Genomic DNA, 24,258 nt, shown 5'->3' with positions numbered 1-24,258 from the left:
AACAAATGAAACCTTTCTAAACCCCCCAAAACCTTTCCGTTGTTTTTTAAACTCGTAAACAAGGGTTTACCTCTCCATAAGCCTTTCATTTCCCTCACTTCCCCTCCAAAACCCAACTCGCAAACAAAGCCTAAGGAAACCCCCTTACATCAGTCCCCTCCACCTATGAAGAACTCGGCCCCGAGTTCTTATTTTGATAAAGAGCTTCCATTTATGTTGACTCTTCCAATGAACAGGAGACCACCCTTCTAGATCACATTGAGTGAAATGCAAAAAAGTTACGGATACCAACTGTGGCTTGACATATATCAGGGTGATCATCAATTTTCTAACTCTGTAATTCATTAGCTTAAATTGTCCCTTAGAGACACAAATGGAAGAATTTGATTGGATTTGGATTCCCCTTCTTGCGCCAAAGTATCAAAATCCAGCTCCTTAGGTGATTTTTCATGAGCTATAGGAACACGCTCATAATCAACAAGGTATTCCACCACTTGCAATTCCTCGTAGACCTCTAATGGTGTTTTCACATAATCGCATGATATCGGTTCCCATTCGTCCACCATCTGACCATCGAGTAATTCATCCGTCACAAGGATCTTATTTCCATATCTTTCAGCTTCTAACAAGATGTCTTCCGTTTGAAGATCATGAGAAACGAAAAAGTTACCATACTCATCATCAATGTCAATTGCCGCCTGTTTCTTTTTCAATTTGCGGCGTCGCCTCTGTTTGGATGACGCAATCCATGCCATTGTTGCTCACGCTAATATAACCGTTCAATTCTAGATTGAACTTTGTGGTCGAATCCTCAATAATTTGATTGTTTCTATCACGTGGAACCTTAATTGGTTCACATCTCCTGTTTTGATTTTATTTGTTGTTGATGATGTCGCAAGCTTAGCTATCAACGCCATTGTTGTGGTTAACGCCGTCATCTGAGGCGCCATCTGATCTGACAGAGTTTTGCTCTGATAACATAGGCTAACAAGCGCTAAACCTACCTTGAAAATTCAAGAACAAGTTCGCAAGCGACAAACTTATGAAAATAGGGTTTCGGAATCCACTAGAAATTGAGAAAATCCTCTAAAATATTATTGATTGAACAAAAGTTATGTCTCTTTGGCCACAACTGTTAAACTTAAATAGGGAAATAACAAACTCTAATTGGCCAAAAATAACAAACTGAAGATAAAGCAAACAAATAATAAAATTAGGCTCACTGTTGTCTTCCAACTCGCACCCGTTTGATCAAGAAAGGTTTACCTATTGACGATACTTGTGTTCATTGCGACGTCTTGGCTGAATCCCACATTCATTCATTCTTCGTGTGCCCAAAAGCTATGAATTGTTGGGAGCATGTCCGATTGGATGGTATTGTGCGAGAGTTGCTGCGTGATGCTAACGATTTCACATCTCTTCTTTTTGATTTTTTTAGCAGGTTGGACTCACATACCCAGGCAACAACATCTATGATTCTATGGAGTTTGTGGAAAAGTCGTAACTCTAAATTATGGGAATGCATTGACACTCCCTCATCTTTGATCGTTCAACGAGCGCATAATTCACTTCATGAATGGCAGTGTTTACAAAGAGCAAGGCAGCCCAACCAGATTATACCTCAGGCTGAGCTCTGGGTTAAACCTCCTCCTTCCATGATAAAATGCAATGTGGATTGTGCCCTCTTCAACAACAATACCATCACAGGGCTTGGCATCTGTTTTCGCGATTCTTCAGGGGCATTGTGTTATGGTCTATCTAAGTATTCTTTATATTTTTCTTCCCCCTCAGAAGCCGAGGCTCTAAGCCTTCTTGAAGCCTTAACCTTCGCAGACAATCAAGGCATGACGTCTGTCATATTTGAGTCTGATTGTAAGCTAGTTGTTGATGCTATTATTTCCACCTCTACTCCTCTTAATGAGTTTGGAGATATCATCTCTAGATGTAAGACCTTATTAGCATCCCACATTAATTATTCTGTGTTCTATGTCAGGAGGCAAGCAAATAGGGTAGCTCATAACATAGCTAGAGCTTCCTTATCTCATCCTAGCCCCTACCTTTTTAATGATGTTCCTGATTACTTGTATCCGCTTATTATTAATGAAATGAATTAATCTTGCCTTTGCTCAAAAAAAAAAAAATAAGGCTGAAATATAAAATTACTAAGGAAACCTCCTAAAAGATATTCCACGAAGATTAGAGAAAATAACCTTCACAATTTTCACACCATCAACCTTCATGCTTTAAGTTAGGGGTGTTCAAAACCGAACCAATCCAAAAGAAAAACCACAAACCGAACCAATCCAAACAGAAACTGCAAAAAATCGCATTTGGTTCGGATGTATTCGGATCATTTTTTTACTCAACCGCATGGTTTGGTTCGGTTGGCGGTTTTTATTTTACCAACCAAATCAAACCAAACCAAACCGCAATATAGGAAAAACATTAATTAAATATATATCATCTAGATCAATAATCATAGAAATTCTATGGAAACTTTAATAAAATGGCATATTTTTTCTCTTGTTAAATTTCTTATTTGCTTTTTCTATCAAAAATGTATTTATGTGCTACTTGAACTCTTAGAGAATGATTAAAATTTTAGTATTTTGTACTTCTTACAATATAGGATTACTTTTTGTCCACGTTTTAATTTGGTCTACATAGTTGGAAACATTCTTGGATGGAAATAAAATTGTAATGTTGGACGAAATTTAAAATATTGCTGAAAATATGTTGTGTTTTATCTTTTTAATTTGATTTTAACGTTGAAAACAAAAAAAATATTGTCTAAAAAAACCGCATCAACCGATCAAATCCAAACCGCATTGGTTTGGTTCGGATTTTATTTTAAAAGTCAACCGAACCAAACCAAACCGCATACTTATTTCTCTTGCGGTTCGGATGACTTTTAGCCTCAAAACCGAATCAAACCGCACCGCGAACACCCCTACTTTCTGTAATCTTTCTCTCTCTTTCATACCCCTTTCTTGGTTCGCCAATTTTCGCAGCATGAGCCAACTGTCCCTAATGCTCTGCAATGATATTTGCAGTTGGCGACTCCTGGTCCCAATTTTTATTCCCTTTGAAGTGATAATCTTTGAGTGGATGCTTCATTCATAGTAATTGTTGTCAGCACAATTTTTGAAATAAATTTTAAACACATGGTTATGTTTGTAAATTTAGGAACTATTTTTGAAATGTTCCATTAAAAAATAAAAATTGAGATTTCACTACCCAAGTTTACAAAAGTGGCTTTTTTTTCTAACAAAAGGATTTGTAAACTTGGGTTTCTATCCATTTTTCAAGTAACCCACACTCACAAATCACAATGAATCTTAAGAGAAAACACTAAAGCAATCTTTTTATCCTTCCTCTAATGAGATCTCACTACCCAAGGTGTTTACAAATGTTTCCCAACCCAAGTAAGAACTCTCACCAAAGATACTCAATCCTAAAATTCCCTCAGTTGCTTTCCCAAGTTTCTCTCTCTTTAAACTCTAAAACAAAGAATGGAACCTTAGGTATAGTACACAAGTCCCAAGAAAATTGTGTAACGATTCCTTACCATCGTGCCTGAATTTGGAAGTTCTTACACAGTACGAACTGAACGTTGTCCAAAATCGTGTTATGATTTGTCCTCTTCGTGCCACGAAAAAGACGAGCCAAAACCTCCAAAATCTGAACCAAATCGCGCAACGATTTCTTCAAATCGCAACATGATTTTTGCCGAATTTCAATCATCAATTTTGATTCAATTTCAACAATATATATATATATATATATATATATATATATATATATATATATATATATATATAAATTTCATGTAAACAATATGATCATTGACATAAACATTACAAATATATTTTATTTATAAATATATTTTATTTCATGTAAGACATACAATAGTACATTATGTTCGAATGTTAAGCATAAAATCATCCAAGTTATTTGATGATTTGATTCATTATTGTATTTAAACAAAAAGAAAATCCTCTTATTATTGAAGTATCACTTCACACGCGTGGTAAACTTGAGACCTCTTTTAGAGAACAAAATTATCTCCTGCAGACAACTCCGTGTCCATCAATTCCACTTGTGCAACTCATGCTAGGGAGACTCAAATTCTCCACCATCGCAATATCATTGTTGAATCCGTCATTACCTACAAAACGAGCTACGGAACAATCTGCGGAGAACAAGCTCGTAGTTTCATACTCTTTTCCACCTCCCATTATTGGCATTTTTGTTCCAATGTTCACACGACTCACATAGTTAGGTTTATATGTTTGGCCCAACACACCACTCACTTCATTGCTTAAAGACAAGAATTTGAACCCTAAATCAAGATGAGCAAAACAATCATCTTTGGTGATGCCATAATTGTGAATCCTCGAGTCTTCTTCGGTTATAGGGACAACCTTTGCAGTTATCTTAAACCTTCCTTCAACTTCGACAATAATGTCGTTTGTGGAAGTTGCCCTAACAATTGAAACACTAGATGATTCCCATTTTGCACCTTCTGATTCGTGGAGGGTCATGGGTTCTCCGTCAAAGGAGAGGGCAAGGCGGTCTTCAGAGTCATCCCATGTTGCTGTTTTTTGAGCTCCAAGGAAGAGTTGGTGATTGTCAAAGAGAACAACAATGGATTGGACCCATGTGAAGTCTCTTTTCATGTTCTCGTTTCTTCTACCTATGAAATGAGCATTGATGTGGAGGTTACTGTCAGAAACAAGGCAGAAGTTGTTGTCTTTCTTGCCATGGAAGTAAAAAGTGATTCCATCACCACCAATGAAACGAGGGTCTTGGCAAACAGCTCCTGGTTTGTCACACTCTGCAATTCATGTGTGTTCAACATAAAATTAGTCAAGTTGTTATGTTATTTGACATAAGAAGTAAAAAAAAATGAAATTTGTCTCTAGTTTTTGTCTAGAATTTAACTTTATCTAGTTATAAATATTAATAAATCATTATTGTCTAATAAGTCACTAAATTCATGCAAAATTTTATGTAATTGATTCCAAGTTTAACGCAAGGCAGGACCCTTCAATGCGAATTTTGAGATGTAAACAAATATATAAAGACTTACTACAAATTGGTTTGCAAGTGTTGCAGTCAACCTCACATCCGCCTCGGCATGCATTAGGACAGACATGTTCCATATTGTAACATTTTGGGTAGTTCTTGTTCCAACATCTAGCAGTTTTGTGTGAGGCTGAAGAAGAAGATGAGGAGGAGGAGGAAGAAGAAGAAGAAGAAGAAGAGGAAGAGGAAGATGAAGAAGGAGTAGATGATGAAGACGGTGGTGGGTTATGTGGTGTAGAAGGGCTGTTAGGTGATGAAGATGAAGAGGAAGAGGAAGTTGCGGAAGAGGAAGAAGAAGCAGAAGAAGATGAAGAGGAAGATGAATTAGAGGAAGAAGAAGATGGTGTAGAGGATGAAGGTGGTGAGCTTTGTGGTGTTGAATGGTTTTCAGGTGATGATGATGATGAAGAAGAAGAGGAAGATGAAGATGAAGATGAAGATGATGAAGAAGAAGATGATGAAGAGGAAGACGAATTAGATGAAGAAGATGGTGTGGACGATGAGGGTGGTGGGTTTTTCTGTGTAGAAGGGCTTTTAGGTGATGAAGAGGAGGAAGAAGAAGATGACGATGATGAAGAGGATGAGGATGAAGATGGTGCAGAGGATGAATTGTGTTGGCTCTGTGGTGGAGAAGAGCTATTAGGTGATGAAGAAGAAGAGGAGGAAGAAGAAGATGATGAGGATGAAGAAGATGAGGATGAAGGTGAGTTATGGGGTGTAGAAGGGGTAGGATAATCATGTGAAGGATTTGTGTCCCCAACACAAATAGGTTTGCAAGAGGCACACTCCACAGTACAATCATTAGGGCAAAACTTAGGGCATACATGCACCAAATTATAGCAATGTTTGTATTTCTTTATCTTGCAGCTTGCATGGCCATATTCATGATCTTTAGCAATTCCAGGAGGAGTAGCTGCTTCCACTGCCAGTAGCACAAGGAGAATTGACACCAAAACTTGAAACATTATTTGAGCCATTAATGAAGGTATTTTCTAGCTCTTAGATTCAAATAGGTATTAGTTATTTGTTTGATGAGTGTGTATAACTTGCCAAGAGCATTGCCTTTTATAGGCATGGAAGAGAATCTATCATAACAACAATTGGCAAGAGTTCTCAAAATGTTCTCTTTTCTTCTTTGTGACAACATCTTTTCACACATGGTACGTTCCTTAAGGAGAGATTAAATTTTTCTCAAGTCACTTTAATTTGGCATTATTCATACAAATACAGGCAGGATAAAGCTTTAGCTTTTGCTTCTTTCACTTTAAAAGTGGTTATGTAATGTGTATATGTCACTTTAAAATGAAGTAAAGATATCCGTTGTTGCACCCACAAAAAAGGGATGCCTTTTTTTAATTTCAAATTTTGTAGCTTCAGGTTAATTCGAGGTTTTATTGAAGAGGCCTCCAATTTAGGACCTAGAGGCCGTGCCAGCGACTGTATCCAAAAAGAAAAAAAACGAGATTTTGAAGACCCGAAGTAGACATTTTTACATAGATTTTGAAGTAGACATTTTTACATAAACTATCATATATCTACATGTAGTTTTTAGATTTTACTTCTATTTTTTAATTTAGGGTGAGAGGATTATTGTCTATGATGAATAGACAATATTGTGGGAAAAATCAAAAATAAATAGAAAATAAGCTTGTTTTTGGAGGAGTTAACTAAATTAATAGACCTCCAATAATATACACATCAAATTTCACATTTACTTTCTAAGTTTTATGTTATCCTCTCTTATATCAGAAAATTTTGAGTTTTATCTAGAACTAGCGAAAAGACGGCCACTTTCCACTCTTTTTATTGCGCTGTTTGAAAATTATGAATGGTGTTTTTTATGCACTTTTGATTTTGATCAAAACTGAAAATATAAATACCAAACTAACCATTATTATCTTTTTTTAAACAAGCCAAAATGAGATATATTACTAAAACAATAGGTGATTCACCCCACACAAGGCGTGCCAAGAGTGAACCCCTCAAGAATTACAAAGTTACAATGAAACGAGTGCCTACAACAAATGGCACTGGCATAGCAAAGTAAAAGAAATTCCAAATGGCATCGAAGCTGTCGCATGCAAGAAAAAGGTGGCCCGCCGTCTCGGAATAGCCACATCCGCCAATGCACATGATATCGTTAGGTTGAAGCACTCACCGACGCACCAAATTAGCCTTTGTAGGAAGACGGTCTCGATGTAGTCGCCAAGCAAAAATAGAAACCTTGGAAGGAACGTGCTTGTGCCACACTTGATGATTGCAGCCCTATCCAAAAACTTGTCAGCAGATGTCGTAAGAAAATGATAAGTCCCACGCGCTGAATATCCTTGAATAGGGTCAGGCAACCACTTCCAATTGTCATGAATGTTATCCTTTTTACAACAAAAAAAAAAAATCTATTTCAATGTGTTATACCCTGATTTTGGACCTAAAAATACTTGTTCAATTCTTCTTTTCTTGCATTATAAGTCATCTGATATGTCTCTGATCAATTGCATCTTTCTCTGCATTTTATTTCAATGTTATTTACAAAATTTACATGCAAGGGTATTTTAGTCATTTCCTATGTCAAATGTCTCTCAGTCTTTCAAAATTTTGTTTGAGTCTTTTCAAGTAGTTTGAATAAGTCTTTGTTTCATTCTATGTCGAAACCCTTGCCAAAAATTGCATTTGAAGTCATTTTGAGTCAGTTTTGCCCCTAGGGGCATTTTGGTCTTTTCATGTGTCAAAACTCTGTTTAAATCCTAAAAAATTGTCTCTGAGTCTTTTAATTTTGCTTGTATGAGTCTTTGATTCAATTTCTGTTAAAAATCCATTTTTAAATTGCATCTGAGTCATTTTTAGTCGTTTTAAGCCCTAGGGGCATTTTGGTCATTTCACACGAAATTTCGGCAGAGAGAGGTTACTTTAAAGTACCTCATTTAGGCCATTGGTTCGTTTTAGTCCGTTTTGTCAATTTGAATCGTTTCACTTTACGTTATTTGCCGGTTACCAATTTTAATTCATTTTATTTTATTTTTAAGTCCTAAATTTCTAAAATTTGCATTTTAGTCCTTTGTCCAAGTCATTAGTCCTGTACACGTGTCAGTTTTTCATTTGTCCAAGAGTTAGTTACGCCACATGGCAGTGGCTTATTGGTCCAGCAGTCACATGTGTCAGCTATATAAGCCCAGTCACAGTCAAAGTCCAGTCAATTTCACACTTTCCAAAAAAATCATCACAAACAGATTCTACTTTTTCTCTCTCTGCATTTTCAGATCAAAGCACCAAACTCTTGATGAACTTGATGAATGTTCATCAAGAACATCAAGAACAAACCCTAACAACTTTTCCAGAAAAATCATCCACACATAATCATCATCACCGAATCATCCATACACAATCATCACCACCAGAATCGAAAATTCCAGTATCCAATCCATAACAACACAAATTCGAAAGCAAGGTTCACAAATTCATAAACAGCACGAGTTCTTCACAACCGAATCACAACTTCACGAATTCGAACCACAGTGAGCAAGAATCCGTGAAGGAGATTCATCACAAGTCTCAACAATACTGCAACAACAAGTCCAGATCGTGAAAGAAAAAGAATCCGAGGACAAGTCGAAGGAAAGAAAGGAGCAAAACGTGAATCAAGCAAAGATTGACGTTCTGGAACCTTCCAGCATTCAGAAACAAGGTAACAAACATCATCTTGCTCTTCGTTTTTCCGTTTTGGCTCTTCGAAATTTTTGTAGATCTAGGCAATTTGAAGCTTGATTTGTGGAATCTAAGTACGAATCTGTAACAAGGAGAAGGAGAGGAAGATAGACGTGTAAAAATTTTCGAAAAAAAGCAAAAAAATATACTCCGGTGTGGCGGCGCTACGGCCGACCACCGCACCGGAGTGTTTTCCGGTCATCTTCCTCATTCGTCTCCGGCGAAGTCTGTCCTAAGGTGTTGCAGAGCTTCTCTCTCTAGAAATAACCTAGAGAGAGAAGTGTGGGTGAGAAAGTGAGTGTGTGGACCGGTTCTTGGGGTTTATACTACCCATGAACCGGGTTGACCCGTCCCCAACCAACTCCAACCCGGCCTATTTCGTTCTTAGGCCCAACTGCCATGGCCTGTGTGGCATTTTGATACGTGCACCCCCCCTGTTTCTGCGTTTCTTGCTGAAAAATTGCTATATGCACCCTCGCTTTGCCTAAAAAGTCTTGTAAAAATTCCTAAAAAGTTACTATGTGTTTCCAACGTGTTCTTTGATGAATTTTTGATATTTTTTACATGATAAAATTGATAAAAATATATGTGATGTTTCTTGATTAATATTTTACTCTTTTTTGTTAAATGTTGTGAAATCTTGCTATGATTTGATCATGATGCCTTGACATGTGATATGGATAATTGATGTGTGGTTTTGTGATGAATATGCCTCTGAATTTGTGTTTGTTTTACTGTCTTGTGAAATGATTTGTGAATTTCTTGCTTTACAAGTTATGTGATTACTTTAGTATATGAATAAAGTGTAAAATATGCCTAAGAATGTGTCATAGTCCTTGACTCACTTTGTCCCTGTAATTCTCATAGTTAGAATATGCATGTTTAGATGTATGTTTAGGATTGTATGTTTAGATGAATGGTTAGGCTTTATACTTAGAAAAATCAATTTTCCAAAAAATATAAACAATATCACTCAAGTTTTTTTCTTAATAAACCTTGGGGTCCAAAACCCCATTGAATTTTCCTTTTATTTTCTTAATCAAAAATCCAATGAAAATAATCATACTTTGACTTTCTTTTGCAAATCACTAATTCAACCTCACAATTTTCTAAATCCCATGCCCTTGAGGCCCCTTTCTATTCTTCAAATTCCAATTTTCAAACTTAAAATCAACCAACAAAAACAAAAACATTTTTGGAAGAGAACTACGGTGGATTTGATCCCTTAAACGGGTACGTAGGCAAGGAATCAAAATTCCTTCAATTCAAATAAAATAAAAATTCAAAAACATTCTTCTCCCTCCAATTCTTCACTTAGAATACCTTTTAGGTATAAACACTTTCAAAATAGCATTTTAAAATAAAGCGCGCGCGTAGAAATTAAAGACGGTTCCTATAGGATACTATAGTCGTTATGGGTGCCTAACACCTTCCCGTAGCGAAAACAACTCCCGGACCTCGATTCTCAAGGGTTTTGCTTACTTTTTCCCTTCCCAAGAAAAAATAAGATATCACCGGTTTAAAAGGTTCAAACGTAATCAATGTTTGACACCCGAAAACCAAGATAAAACAGCTGGCGACTTCACTGGGGATAAATATTCGAAAGTTACGCCTAGTCTTTATTTCCACGCTTGCGCTTGTATTTTTACTTGTTTCTTTTACTTGCTTTCCTATGTGAATAAATGTTTAATTTCTTGCAAACGTGTGGGGTGAGAATATCAAAAGTCCTGCACCCGGGCTGAGTGAACTTAGGATTTAGGAGGGATATAATCGACAATTCATTCCGGGGGTTGCCTCGTGTTTTGGATTATGCGATCAATCCCACATAGCTGAGGCATTTTGGGGGTGATGTTGTCGGCGCGTGTTTTCACGTTTAGGCACTTTACTTCTAATTGTTCTATGACGCTATGAACCGTAGATAACCAAACCCAGCCATGGCCATTTTTAGGACGTAGTGCGGAGGCTAAACCGAGTGTTGTCTCGAGTTTTAGTCGTCACGCGATACTACACTCAAGTTAGACCTTCCACGGATAATCATGGAGCGAGTGTTGTCTCGTGACACCATGATATATGTCGGAGAGGTTGCAACTTGGGAACCTTTTTAGAACCCGGTTACTATCTCCTAAAGCCCTAGTTTCACCGGACACCGTGTCCACCCATGACCCCTCGACTTTGAACTTCAACCCACCATGTTTTCTCCGAACTTGAACATAATCATGCATTCATGCATACATGCATACATGCATAAACTTTTTCCATGCATTGTTATCGAAGGGCTTAGACAAGTTGAATTTGTAAACATTGTAGGAATGAAGAGGACTAATTCCTACAAGTTCAAGGAAGTGGATTTGGCTAGTTTGAGAGATTTGGCACTCAAGATTGAGGATCCGACTGGTTTCCGACGTCGTTACGGGGCTTTACTTTCTATTCTTCAGACTAATGTGGATGAGAAGCTTGTGCACACTCTGGTGCAATTCTATGATCGGGACTATCGGTGCTTCACTTTTCCGGACTTTCAGCTGGTGCCTACTCTAGAGGCTTATTCTTCCTTGATGGGTCTATCTATTGCTAAGGGGGTACCTTTCTCAGGACTTGAGCCTCCTCTTACTCCATTGGTTATTGCTAAAGATCTCTACCTCAAGACCACCGATGTCTCCAAGAATCTTGTCACTAAGGCACGCATTCGAGGGTTCACTTCAGAGTATCTTCTTGGGAAAGCCAATCTCAATACCACCTGTCAGGACACTCTCGAGGCTATTCTTGCACTTCTCATCTATGGGCTTATTCTCTTTCCGAATCTTGATGGCTTCGTGGACATGAATGCTATTATGATCTTCCACTCCAAGAATCCGGTTCCTACTTTGCTAGCTGACACATACCATGCTATTCATGATCGTTCCGGCAAGGGTCGTGGATACATTCTTTGTTGTGTGCCTCTCCTCTATAGGTGGTTTACTTCGCACCTTCCGGAGTCTTTCCACGCCAATACGGAGAATTGGTCTATTTCACAGAGGATTATGGCTCTCACTCCTAATGAAGTGGTTTGGCTCACTCCCGCTTCTAGAGTCAAGGAAATTATCTTTGGTGGTGGAAAGTTTCTTAATGTACCTCTTCTTGGTACCCGGGGTGGAATCAACTATAACCCGGAGCTCGCCTTGCGACAATTTGGTTTCCCGATGAAAGATAAGCCCATCAATCTTGCTACAGCTCCTTACTTCTTTCACTACTCTAATGCTCCCACAGGCATAAGAGAGGATTTCATAGGAGCTTGGTCCAAGCTTCGGAAGAAAGAGGTGAAGCACATGGGTGTAAGGTCCGGTATTGCTCATGAGGCCTATACACAGTGGGTGATAAACCAAGCTGAGGAGATTGGTATGCCTTACCCCTCTATGAGATATGTGTCTGCATCTGTTCCTACCATGCCTTTGCCTCTACTCCCACCTACCCAGGAGATGTATCAGGAGCATCTAGCTATGGAGAGTCGGGAGAAGCATCAGTGGAAGACTAGATACTATGAGGCTGAGAACTTGATTATGACTTTGGATGGAAAGGATGAACAGCAGACTCATGAGGCCTTGACACTGAAGAAGGAGTTAGCTAAGGCTAGGAGAGAGATTGAAGAAAAAGATAGGTTGCTTATGAGAGACTCCAAGAGGGCTAGGGGTGCCCGTGACTTCTATGCACGATACTGCGACTATAAGTCTGAGTCTGAGGATGATGCTTCCACTTCCTATGCTTGAGGATTCCCATTTCCTGTTGTTATTTCCATTTGTTTATGTTGAAATTGTCTTGTAAAACTATATGATGGTTGTTCTCGTTTATGTTAATTGCTGTTTAGTAATGTTTACAAGTTTTTAATTTGTCTAAAACCCTTCGATAACATAAAAAGAGTCTTTTTTGCATATGCATTAACACGTTTCATGCATCATATGCATTCATTGGTCACAAAAAGCTTCTCTCGTGCTCATTGCCTCCTGGTTTTGTCCGCCGCAGTCTGAAAAGTGGCTCGTATTCGCAAAGTCTACCAACCAGACAGAATTCATTAAACAAGATTTCACAAGAGAAGGATGATGGCTAATTTTGAAGAAGAAAATGCTCAGCTCCGTGCCGAATTGGCTGCTATGAAAGAAGACTTGGCTAAGGCTCATGATGCTATGTCCGCTATGATGGCTGCATAGGAACAACCAGCCACTTTTATTCCGGTTACTGCTGAGGTGATTCCCTCTATCCCACTGTCTACTGTGGCTACTGATGCTCGTTTTGTTATGCCCAACGGCCGTCCTTATGGCCTCTCAGCTTACTACTCTCCTAATACTGCTGCTGGTGTCTCTAGTTTTGCTGGTCAAGGACAGATTCCTGTATCCACTGCTATGCCTCAAGTAACCACTGTTGTTACCGACCCTATTGTACACACTGTGCAACAGGTGATTGATGTTGACACTCCGCGTGGACAAGATCCCGCAATGGAGGCTATGAAGAGACAGTTAAGGGAGTTGGCTGGAGAACTCCGTGAGGTCAAGGCTAGCCGGGGAAACAATGGTGCTCCTGCTAAAGCTCGTGATCTATGCTTGGTATCCCGATTTGAGGTTCCTAAGAAATTCAAAGAGCCAGAATTTGACAAATACAATGGGACTTCTTGTCCACACAACCATGTCATCCGGTATGTCCGAAAGATGGCTAACTATGCAGATAATGATGCACTAATGATCCATTGCTTCCAGAGTAGCTTGACAGATGATGCAGCAGATTGGTACACTAGCTTGAGCAAAGACAACATCCATACTTTTGAGGAACTCGTTGCTGCTTTTGAAGGTCAATATGAATTCAATACCCGTCTGAGGCCAAATAGGGACTCTCTCAAGGCTCTGTCTCAGAAATCAGATGAAACCTTCCGTGAGTACGCTCAGAGATGGAGAGGGGCAGCTGCCCGTGTTTCTCCTCGACTTGATGAGGAAGAGTTAACACAAACATTCCTGAAGACTCTGAAGAAGGAATATAAGGAGAGAATGATAGTCTCTGCCCCAAACAACTTCTCTGATATGGTTACAATGGGAACTCGTCTAGAGGAGGCTGTCCGAGATGGTATTATTGTCCTTGAGAAAGGTGAATCTTCAGCCAGTGCGCCAAAGAAGTACGGTAACGGTCATCACAAGAGGAAAGAATCTGACGTAGGAATGGTGTCTGGTAACCCATTTGCAGCCGCTACACAATTACCTCTGCCCTATCACTACATGCAGTACTCTCAACATCCTTTCTTTCCACCATTCTACCAGCAATATCCTCTACCACCGGGTCAACCACCAGTGCCCGTCAATGCCATCGCTCAGCAAGTACAACAACAGCCTCCTGCTCAACAGCAACGGCAGCAACAACAGGGTCCCCGACCCAAACCTTCTTTTCCACCAATACCAATGCGGTATGGTGAGCTGCTCCCCACTCTACTGGCCAAGGGACACTGTGTTACTAGACCAGGCAAGCCTCCGCCTAATCCATTGCCTCCCAGGTTCCGACAGGATCTGACATGTGAATTCCACCAGGGTGCTCAAGGTCACGATGTTGAAGGTTGCTTTGCTCTGAAATATATTGTGAAAGACCTAATAGAAAAGGGACGGTTGACTTTTGAGAATAGTGTTCCTCATGTCCTTGACAATCCGCTCCCAAACCATGCTGCTGTTAACATGATTGAGGCCTTTGAAAGGGTCCCTGTTCCTCAAGAGGATCCCATATTGGATGTCCGCAATGTCGTTACTCCCTTGGTGCCATTACATGTCAAACTTTGCCAGGCTTCTCTGTTCAAACATGATCATGCTTCTTGTCCGGAATGTCTTCGGAATCCTATGGGCTGTGGTGTTGTGCAAAATGATATCCAGAGTCTGATGGATGACAAGCACTTGATTACCAGTGATGTATGTGTGATTGTACCAGTGTTCCATGACTCTCCTGTTGAAAGTGTATCTCAGGCAAAGAATGTTGAGCCTTTGGTGATCAGGCTACCTGGTCCGGTATCTTATACCTCTACCAAAGCAATTCCCTACAAGTACAATGCAACCATGATTGAGAACGGGGTGGAGGTGCCTCTGGTATCCCCAGCTACAGTTGACAGTGTTGCCGGTGAAATTACAACTCTGAGAAGCGGAAAAGTCCGTCCACCCTTGTTTCAAAAGAAGGTGGTGACACCTATTGCCACGATAACTCCACCAGTTGCTCCTCCTGTTGATAAGAACCCCGGCCCAGCAGGCCAATCTATAGAAGAGTCCAATCTGGACGAAATCCTGAGGCTTATCAAGAAAAGTGACTATAAGATTGTTGACCAGCTGCTACAAACTCCATCAAAGATATCCATCCTGTCTCTGCTCATGAGCTCAGAAGCCCACAGGAAGGTGTTAATGAAGATACTGGAGCAGGCTTATGTTGACCACGAAGTCTCTGTGGATCAATTTGATGGGATAGTGAGTAATATTACTGCCTGCAACAACTTGGGGTTTGGTGACGATGAGCTCCCCGAAGCAGGGAAGCACCACAACTTGGCTCTACATATCTCGGTGCACTGTGGGTCTGATATGATATCTAACGTTTTGGTGGACACTGGATCATCGTTGAATGTAATGCCTGAGTCCACACTAAGGCAATTGAGCCATCATGGAATTTCTCTGAGGGGTAGCAGCTATCTGGTTAAAGCTTTTGATGGATCCCGCAAGGATGTTCTCGGGGAAGTGGACTTGCCAATTACCATTGGTCCCGAGACATTTCAGATTACTTTCCAGGTCATGGATATCAATGCCTCTTACAGCTGTCTCCTCGGAAGACCATGGATCCATGACGCTGGAGCAGTCACGTCCACTTTGCATCAGAAGCTCAAGTTCATGAGGAATGGTAAGATTGTCACTGTGCGTGGTGAGGAAGCATATCTAGTTAGCCAAGTATCATCGTTCTCTTGTGTTGAAGCAGGGTCCGCTGAAGGGACATCATTTCAAGGATTGACTGTTGAGGGTGCAGAACCCCGGAGGGCTGGTGCTAGCATGGCTTCATTGAAGGATGCCCAGAAGGCTGTTCAAGCAGGGCAAGCTGCTGGCTGGGGCAAAGTGATTCAGAGGAAGATGAATTAGAGGAAGAAGAAGATGGTGTAGAGGATGAAGGTGGTGAGCTTTGTGGTGTTGAATGGTTTTCAGGTGATGATGATGATGAAGAAGAAGAGGAAGATGAAGATGAAGATGAAGATGATGAAGAAGAAGATGATGAAGAGGAAGACGAATTAGATGAAGAAGATGGTGTGGACGATGAGGGTGGTGGGTTTTTCTGTGTAGAAGGGCTTTTAGGTGATGAAGAGGAGGAAGAAGAAGATGACGATGATGAAGAGGAAGAGGATGAAGATGGTGCAGAGGATGAATTGTGTTGGCTCTGTGGTGGAGAAGAGCTATTAGGTGATGAAGAAGAAGAGGAGGAAGAAGAAGATGATGAGGATGAAGAAGATGAGGATGAAGGTGAGTTATGGGGTGTAGAAGGGGTAGGATAATCATGTGAAGGATTTGTGCCCCCAACACAAATAGGTTTGCAAGAGGCACACTCCACAGTACAATCATTAGGGCAAAACTTAGGACATACATGCACTAAATTATAGCAATGTTTGTATTTCTTTATCTTGCAGCTTGCATGGCCATATTCATGATCTTTAGCAATTCCAGGAGGAGTAGCTGCTTCCACTGCCACTAGCACAAGGAGAATTGACACCAAAACTTGAAACATTATTTGAGCCATTAATGAAGGTATTTTCTAGCTCTTAGATTCAAATAGGTATTAGTTATTTGTTTGATGAGTGTGTATAACTTGCCAAGAGCATTGCCTTTTATAGGCATGGAAGAGAATCTATCATAACAACAATTGGCTAGAGTTCTCAAAATGTTCTCTTTTCTTCTTTGTGACAACATCTTTTCACACATGGTACGTTCCTTAAGGAGAGATTAAATTTTTCTCAAGTCACTTTAATTTGGCATTATTCATACAAATACAGGCATGATAAAGCTTTAGCTTTTGCTTCTTTCACTTTAAAAGTGGTTATGTAATGTGTATATGTCACTTTAAAATGAAGTAAAGATATCCGTTGTTGCACCCACAAAAAAGGGATGCCTTTTTTTAATTTCAAATTTTGTAGCTTCGGGTTAATTCGAGGTTTTATTGAAGAGGCCTCCAATTTAGGACCTAGAGGCTGTGCCAGCGACTGTATCCAAAAAGAAAAAAAAACGAGATTTTGAAGACCCGAAGTAGACATTTTTACATAGATTTTGAAGTAGACATTTTTACATAAACTATCATATATCTACATGTAGTTTTTAGATTTTACTTCTATTTTTTAATTTAGGGTGAGAGGATTATTGTCTATGATGAATAGACAATATTGTGGGAAAAATCAAAAATAAATAGAAAATAAGCTTGTTTTTGGGGGAGTTAACTAAATTAATAGACCTCCAATAATATACACATCAAATTTCACATTTACTTTCTAAGTTTTATGTTATCCTCTCTTATATCAGAAAATTTTGAGTTTTATCTAGAACTAGCGAAAAGACGGCCACTTTTCACTCTTTTTATTGCGCTGTTTGAAAATTATGAATGGTGTTTTTCATGAACTTTTGATTTTGATCAAAACTGAAAATATAAATACCAAACTAAACATTATTATCTTTTTTTAAACAAGCCGAAATGAGATATATTACTAAAACCATAGGTGATTCACCCCACACAAGGCGTGCCAAGAGTGAACCCCTCAAGAATTACAAAGTTACAATGAAACAAGTGCCTACAACAAATGGCACTGGCATAGCAAAGTAAAAGAAATTCCAAATGGCATCGAAGCTGTCGCATGCAAGAAAAAGGTGGTCCGCCGTCTCGGAATAGCCACATCCGCCAATGCACATGATATCGTTAGGTTGAAGCACTCGCCGACGCGCCAAATTAGCCTTTGTAGGAAGACGGTCTCGATGTAGTCGCCAAGCAAAAATAGAAACCTTGGAAGGAACGTGCTTGTGCCACACTTGATGATTGCAGCCCTATCCAAAAACTTGTCAGCAGATGTCGTAAGAAAATGATAAGTCCCACGCGCTGAATATCCTTGAATAGGGTCAGGCAACCACTTCCAATTGTCATGAATGTTATCCTTTTTACAACAAAAAAAAAATTCTATTTCAATGACACCAACAATACAAAAAAAATATAATCTAAATTCTTTTTTTAATGACACCAACAACAATCTTTATTATAGAAAAAAATTGGTTGAGGGTATAATTGAAATAATGGAAAAGTAAGTATAAATATATTTATTTAGTTCGTTACTCTTTTTAAATGATAAAGGAAAAAAATCTGACATATATATTCATATTGTGTTTGTTACATTTTTTTAATATTTACATTTATTCTTATCTATTTGTTACATGTGTTGTTTGTAAAGAAAATTGAAGGCATTTTTGGAAAGAGAAAAAGTCAACCCAAAAGAACTGAAAGGGGTTGTTTTCTTTATATATATATATATATATATATGGAAAAGTTTGCTTCAATCCTTATAATAGATATGGATAGATTAACATAGACACAGACTACAGACAACTTAATAGGTCCTCGTGATTTTATATTTGTATATGGTTGGAGTATTCACGATACTTATTGTCATATTATTCTTTACTTGTCGTAAAAATCAACATGCAACATACAAAGAGATGCGATAAATATTAGTAATTATCAAACCTTTAAGATAATTATGTGATCAGTTTATAAAATAAAAATTTAAGTTAATCGATGAAAGAAAATATTAGTTTTTATATGTTTATTCTTATTCTTATTAAGTTAATCAGTTTTATAAAATATATTATATTTATTCTTAATATTATTATAATTAAAACAACGTCCAACTATGAAACTTGGATACATAGTACAGGTGGTGCAGGTGTGATATATCGATAGGAAGAGTGTTAGTAACTCATGTTTTGTCTCTCTTACTTCAAATATTCAATTGGTTTAAAGAGTTTGACCTTGTAATTTCAAGAATGAAGTTCAAGTCTGTTCAATGTCAATTGTAAAATGACTATTAGTATAACTTTATTTAATAATAATTTTCCTCTTCCTAAATTCTTTAATAAATAGTTTGAATTTGGTTGTCATTTTTATAAAATAGTATTATTTTTATGCAATAAATTAAAATTATGACATGCCTAAAATTACGACTTTAATTTGTGTTTATATATTATAATTTATTTTAGTGGCCCACTTGAATTTTTTTTCTCTCCCCCATTGACTAGAATTAAGACGAGTATTGTTTTGACCATCATTCTGCTTTTCTATTATTCTTAAAATGTAAATTTATTTTATCATACATATACCACAATTAAATAAATATTTAATTAATTTTACTCCTGCTCTAAAAAAATTAATATAATTTCTATTGTAATTGAATAATTATTCTTATTTATTATTATTATTATTATTATTATTATTATTATTATTATTATTATTATTATTATTATTATTATTATTATTATTACTACTATTATTATGTAATAATATTCTTTTTAATCATGTTTTTCGAATATATTTTCATGCTAATTTTTTTCTTGAGATTTTTTTTTCATATTGAGGATTGTCGAGTAACCTTATGGTTACTAAGCGTTACATTAGACTGATTCGATATACATTTGTTTACAGTGTCTTGTAATAAGACTTTTTACCATTTATTTTATTACTCCCTCCGTTTCAAAATGAGTGTCGCTTTAGCCAAAAAAATTTGTTTCAAAATGAATGTCACTTTCAGTTTCCAATACAATAATAACTTTTTCTTTTCAATTGTACCCTCCAATTAATACTCTGCACACTACTTCCAAAGTATTACTTTTAAAACTAACCAATAGTTAATAAGGATAATTTGGTAAAATAATCATTCTCTTTCTTTTAATCATTGCATTTCTTAATATGTGTGTAAACACCTAAAACGACACTCATTTTGAAACGGAGGGAGTAAATGTTTGAAGTAATTTTGTTAAGTTGTCTGGGACAACCACTTTTTAAACGAAGAGAAATGCTAGAAACATTCACTTTTAAACACTCACTCTAGCACTCACTTTTGAACACTCACTCTTATTGGAAGATACAACCTACAATGGACAAAGTCGGTAAAGATTGTGATTTTAAACGATTTTTAGATTGTCATCACTGTCTTAAATTTGTATTTACAAAACAATTTAGCGAATCGTTGTTCGAACAAAGTTTTATTTTAACTTCTTTTGAACAAATCAAAATGGTATGGGTTTAATTTTAAAACGATGAATTCAGTTTTCCTTGTAAATTTAATTATTATTATTAGAGCTATATTTTTTAACTTCTGGCAATCTATAATTATTGAAATGCTTGAAAAATATAAAATTTGGTCCCAAGTTTAAGAATATTTTGAGACACCGCAAATTCTTGGATGTTCATGAGTTTACGGGAAAGATATTGTCAAAGAAAAAAATTGAGTGAGGGGGAATTTGTTTTAATCGATTCAAATAGTAGCTATTAGTATAGTAAATTTGGATCTCGATCAAGTTATTTATATCCAAAACAATTGGAAAATTGCTCTTCTTCCATAAAAAATTGCTCACTCCAACCAAACTTTCCAAAATACCTCACTTAACTCACGCAGTGTTAAACCCAACGTGACTTAAGTCACGTTGAAATACAATCTAAGAGACTTGAGTCACGTTCGGTCACGTTCCAAACACCCACGTGAGTTAACTCACGCAGGTGTTAAACATTCCTTTTTGCAATTTCTCTTTTTTTCTTGTTGTGATGCTTGTTGCTGCCACACCCATAAAAGCTTTTGAAGAAAGGTGATTGGTGGAATGATTCAATTGATGATATGAGTAGTGAAGAGCTTGAACAATTTATGGTGTCCATTTATGAATTAAAGAGCAAGCTTCTTAAAAGGGCTGATGAACTTATGATGTCTGTCATATAGTTGAATTGTTCTTTCAATCATGAATAAAATTTTAGTTTTTCTTTTTGTTTATCATAGGTTTTCTATGTTGGATTCATGTTTTTGTGTGTGTGTGTTTTTAAGTCTGCACTTTGTATAATGCAATTAACATTTTGCTTAATGGTAATTTGTTTTGATTCTTTTTTAATCATATCATGGTGATCTTTACTTATAAATTATTTTCGAGGATTAAGGGTGTGTAATTGAACCTAATTTATATTCTTCTCGTCATCTCCATCAATGCCAATCTAGAATTGTCAATTACCAGTAAACAATATATAGTAGGCATTGGCAGGTTAGGGGCATTCAAGACCAGCCCAACAAAATTTGATGCTTAAAGAAAAATGTATTGGTTCAACTCCTATATAAAAAATATAATAATAGTAATAATGAATAAATAAATAATGTTTGGTTTCAATTTTGGAGGATCAAAAGTTATTGTTGAATTGATTTTATCATGTTTGGATGATTAGAATGAAACTTGATTATGCTTGTAGAGTTTATTTCTACTTGAAGTTAAAATTAGGAGTGTTCAAAACCGAAGCAGTCCAATAGAAAAACTGCAAACCGAACCAACCTAAACCGAAACCGCAAAAAATCGCATTTGGTTTGGAAGTATTCAGATCACTTTTTTACTCAAACCACATGGTTTTGGTTCGGTTTGCGGTTTTTATTTTATCAACCGAACCAAACCGAACCAAACTGCAACATAAGAAAAATGCTTATTGAACTTATGTCACCTAGATCAATACTCATAGAAACTCGATGAAAACTTTTATAAAATGACATTTTTTTTTCTCTTATTAAGTTTCTTCTTTACTTTTTATTTAAAAAATGAAAACTTTTATATAATAAAATTTTATAGAATGATAAATCTTGGTCTTTTACATTTCTTACATAATAGGATTATTTTTTGTCCACATTTTAAATTTTGTCTACTACTCATTTCTTGTATAATATTGTTTGGAATTATTTCAAAAATGCTATTAAAATTAAGCATTTTCAAGAAATTTTGTCCACAATTTTTTGGAATTATTTTCAACAATGCTTTTGAGAATGTTAACGAACGAAATGAGCTTTAATAAAGCTCATTAACCAAGCACTTGTTTATTTATTATGTATTTGCTCACATTTATAAAATAAAAAATTAAGTTTCCTTTTACCTAAAACCCAAGTGTAGAAAATAGTTAATCTGCCTGACCCAAAAAATTTGTAAATAGGTACCACATGTCTATTTTATTTATCCTATATAGCCATAGCCAGCATTTTTCTACTAATTTATGTTGTTTTTTTTTCATTTAATTTAACCTGATTAATGAGTATAACATTATATGATAGTAAATTTGTCCAATTTCATTTCATCTTTTGTAAAAGTTATTAAATAGTTTAATTTTCTCTGACATATTGTTGTGTGATCCATTTGAATAGCTCCTAATGATCTTATATTTTCTGAAAAGGTTCTACATGTAGAGAAATTGGTTCACAAGGTCTACTTCACTACTGATATTGGCTTTTAGAGAGACATCCAGATTCACCATGTTTTTATTATGAGTGGATGGTGAAACCTAGTGGCGGAGCCACACACAAGGTTGTGTGGGCTCCTGCCTGCACAAACATTTTCTTCACATCCCCCATTATACTTGTAATATAACTATTTACACATAAATTAAATATAAGAATTGGAATATACCTATATGGATTTTGCACACAATTTATTTACTTTATTTTGATTTCCCAACCACACAAACAAAACATGTTACACTCTTTCATATATTTAATTTTGGGTTAATTATGTTTCTAGTCCCTATAAAATAGCGACCTTGTAAGTTTAGTCTCTACTTAATTTTAATAGCATTTTTAGTCCCTAATTTTGTTTTTCTGCACTGAGTATTAGTCCCTACTCAATTCAAATTTGTTTAATTTATGCTTAAACTCTTAAATTTTTGAACAATTTTTTGCAGACATGTTTAGAACATTACTAAAAGTTCGTCCGCAAAAAATTATTGCAAAATTTGATTTCTACATCCAGATTTTATTACCTTTTATCTTTAACTTTTGTCGTTTTAAAAAATTCATATTTAATTCATTTCATGTCAGAAAATTCTAAATTTTAGTAAACGAACCTTTCATAGTGTTCTAATCTTGTCTCAAAAAAATCGTTCAAAAATTTAAGAGTTTAAGGATAATTAATCAAACTTTGTTTTAGCAGGGACTAAAATTATAAGTAAATTTTTTTTTATAGGGACTAAAAATGCTATTAAAATTAAGTAGGGACTAAACTTACAAGGTCGCTATTTTATAGGGACTAGAAACATAATTAACCCTTTAATTTTTAAATTAAAATAACCAATTTTTTATCACATCCCGCCTCACTATCTATTAAAATGTCTCACATCGGTTGTGAGATGGCATGAATAAATGTTTATAAGTCAATACAAATATTCACCTCACATGCCGTTTTGTGAGATTTTATTTCTAAACTCACCTACAATCATCTCTTTCTCTCTTTCTCAGTGAGAAAAATGAAAACTCTTCCTCCTTGTTTCATGAATCCGTAAAATCAACCACACTAACTATCCCTCCCAACAAATTTCGTGTAATGGTGCCTCCACTACTCAAAATTCCTGGCTCCGCTGCTGGTGGAACCACTTCTCTTTTGGCGTTGGTAGCCTCTGTATGTAGAGGGCATGTTTGGTTTCCTTTGAGCGGGACTTTTTGGTTTGTTTATTGATTTCATGTATCGCATCTTTCTGATGGAGTAGGTTTTGTTCATTCTTCCTTTAGTTTTGGTCACCAAGAGGGAGGGATATTTTTTTTTCTTTTGTTCTTACGGTATTGTTGTTGTTGGTTTAGCTTTGTTGGTGGTCTTGCGGGTGTTTTCTAGTTTTCTGGTGCAGTTTGATCTGTTATCCTTTGTTTTTGGAAGGGCTTTCCATTTTGTGTTTTGAGATATTGTTGTTCTAGCTTTTCTGACAGTATTCCATATGTTTTTTTATTTTTTTGGTTAGACTTTTGGTCACATCTGGTGTTTCTCAAACCATTTATATCCGTTCTCGTTTTCTTATATATAATATATTTATTTGCGATTAAAAAAACTAAATTATTTCACATATATGGCCAATGGTAAAGAATAATCAAAGATCCCTGTATTTAATTGCATACATCCTCGGGAAAAAAAATTGATGATGGTGTTTGCTCATTTCGACTATAGGTGGTCTTTGAATGACCAATTCAACCACATGTTGAGAAGTTTTTAGTAAGATGACAAGAATATTGAATTTGGTGAGAACCACAATACACTCCTTACTCAAATTACATTATAGACAAAATGATTCATTATCAAATATTTCATCATGAAGGTGAGAAAAACACAAGAAGGGGGGTTGAATTGTGTTTTTAAAAATTCTTCGTTTCTCTAAAAACTGAACACACTGATCAGATGTTAAGTGAAACAGCTTCTGAAGTGATAATCA

The 24,258-nt window shown here is 36.6% G+C and overlaps 2 protein-coding genes across 2 annotated transcripts; one reads left to right on the top strand and one right to left on the bottom strand.

The window, feature by feature from the left end:
• The first annotated feature begins 1,343 nt into the window (after nucleotides 1-1,343).
• On the top strand, nucleotides 1,344-2,114 carry LOC146945055 (uncharacterized). Its single transcript, XM_085748020.1, has one exon. The coding sequence runs from the start codon at nucleotides 1,344-1,346 to the stop codon at nucleotides 2,112-2,114; it is 771 nt and encodes a 256-aa protein (XP_085604146.1).
• A 1,735-nt stretch (nucleotides 2,115-3,849) lies between these two features.
• LOC146945054 (uncharacterized) lies at nucleotides 3,850-6,127 on the bottom strand. Its single transcript, XM_085743436.1, has 2 exons — nucleotides 5,093-6,127; nucleotides 3,850-4,837 (listed from the first exon to the last, which is right to left on the bottom strand). The coding sequence occupies exons 1-2, from the start codon at nucleotides 6,063-6,065 to the stop codon at nucleotides 4,062-4,064; spliced, it is 1,749 nt and encodes a 582-aa protein (XP_085599562.1). The 5' UTR covers nucleotides 6,066-6,127; the 3' UTR covers nucleotides 3,850-4,061.
• Nucleotides 6,128-24,258: the final 18,131 nt, after the last annotated feature.

This window comes from Medicago sativa, chromosome 2, assembly GCF_051527215.1.
Source record: "Medicago sativa cultivar Bolivia chromosome 2, Bolivia_mono, whole genome shotgun sequence".
Lineage (NCBI taxonomy): Eukaryota > Viridiplantae > Streptophyta > Magnoliopsida > Fabales > Fabaceae > Medicago > Medicago sativa.
Note: the sequence above shows the minus strand (reverse complement) of the source record. Positions and strands in the feature narration are given on the sequence as shown.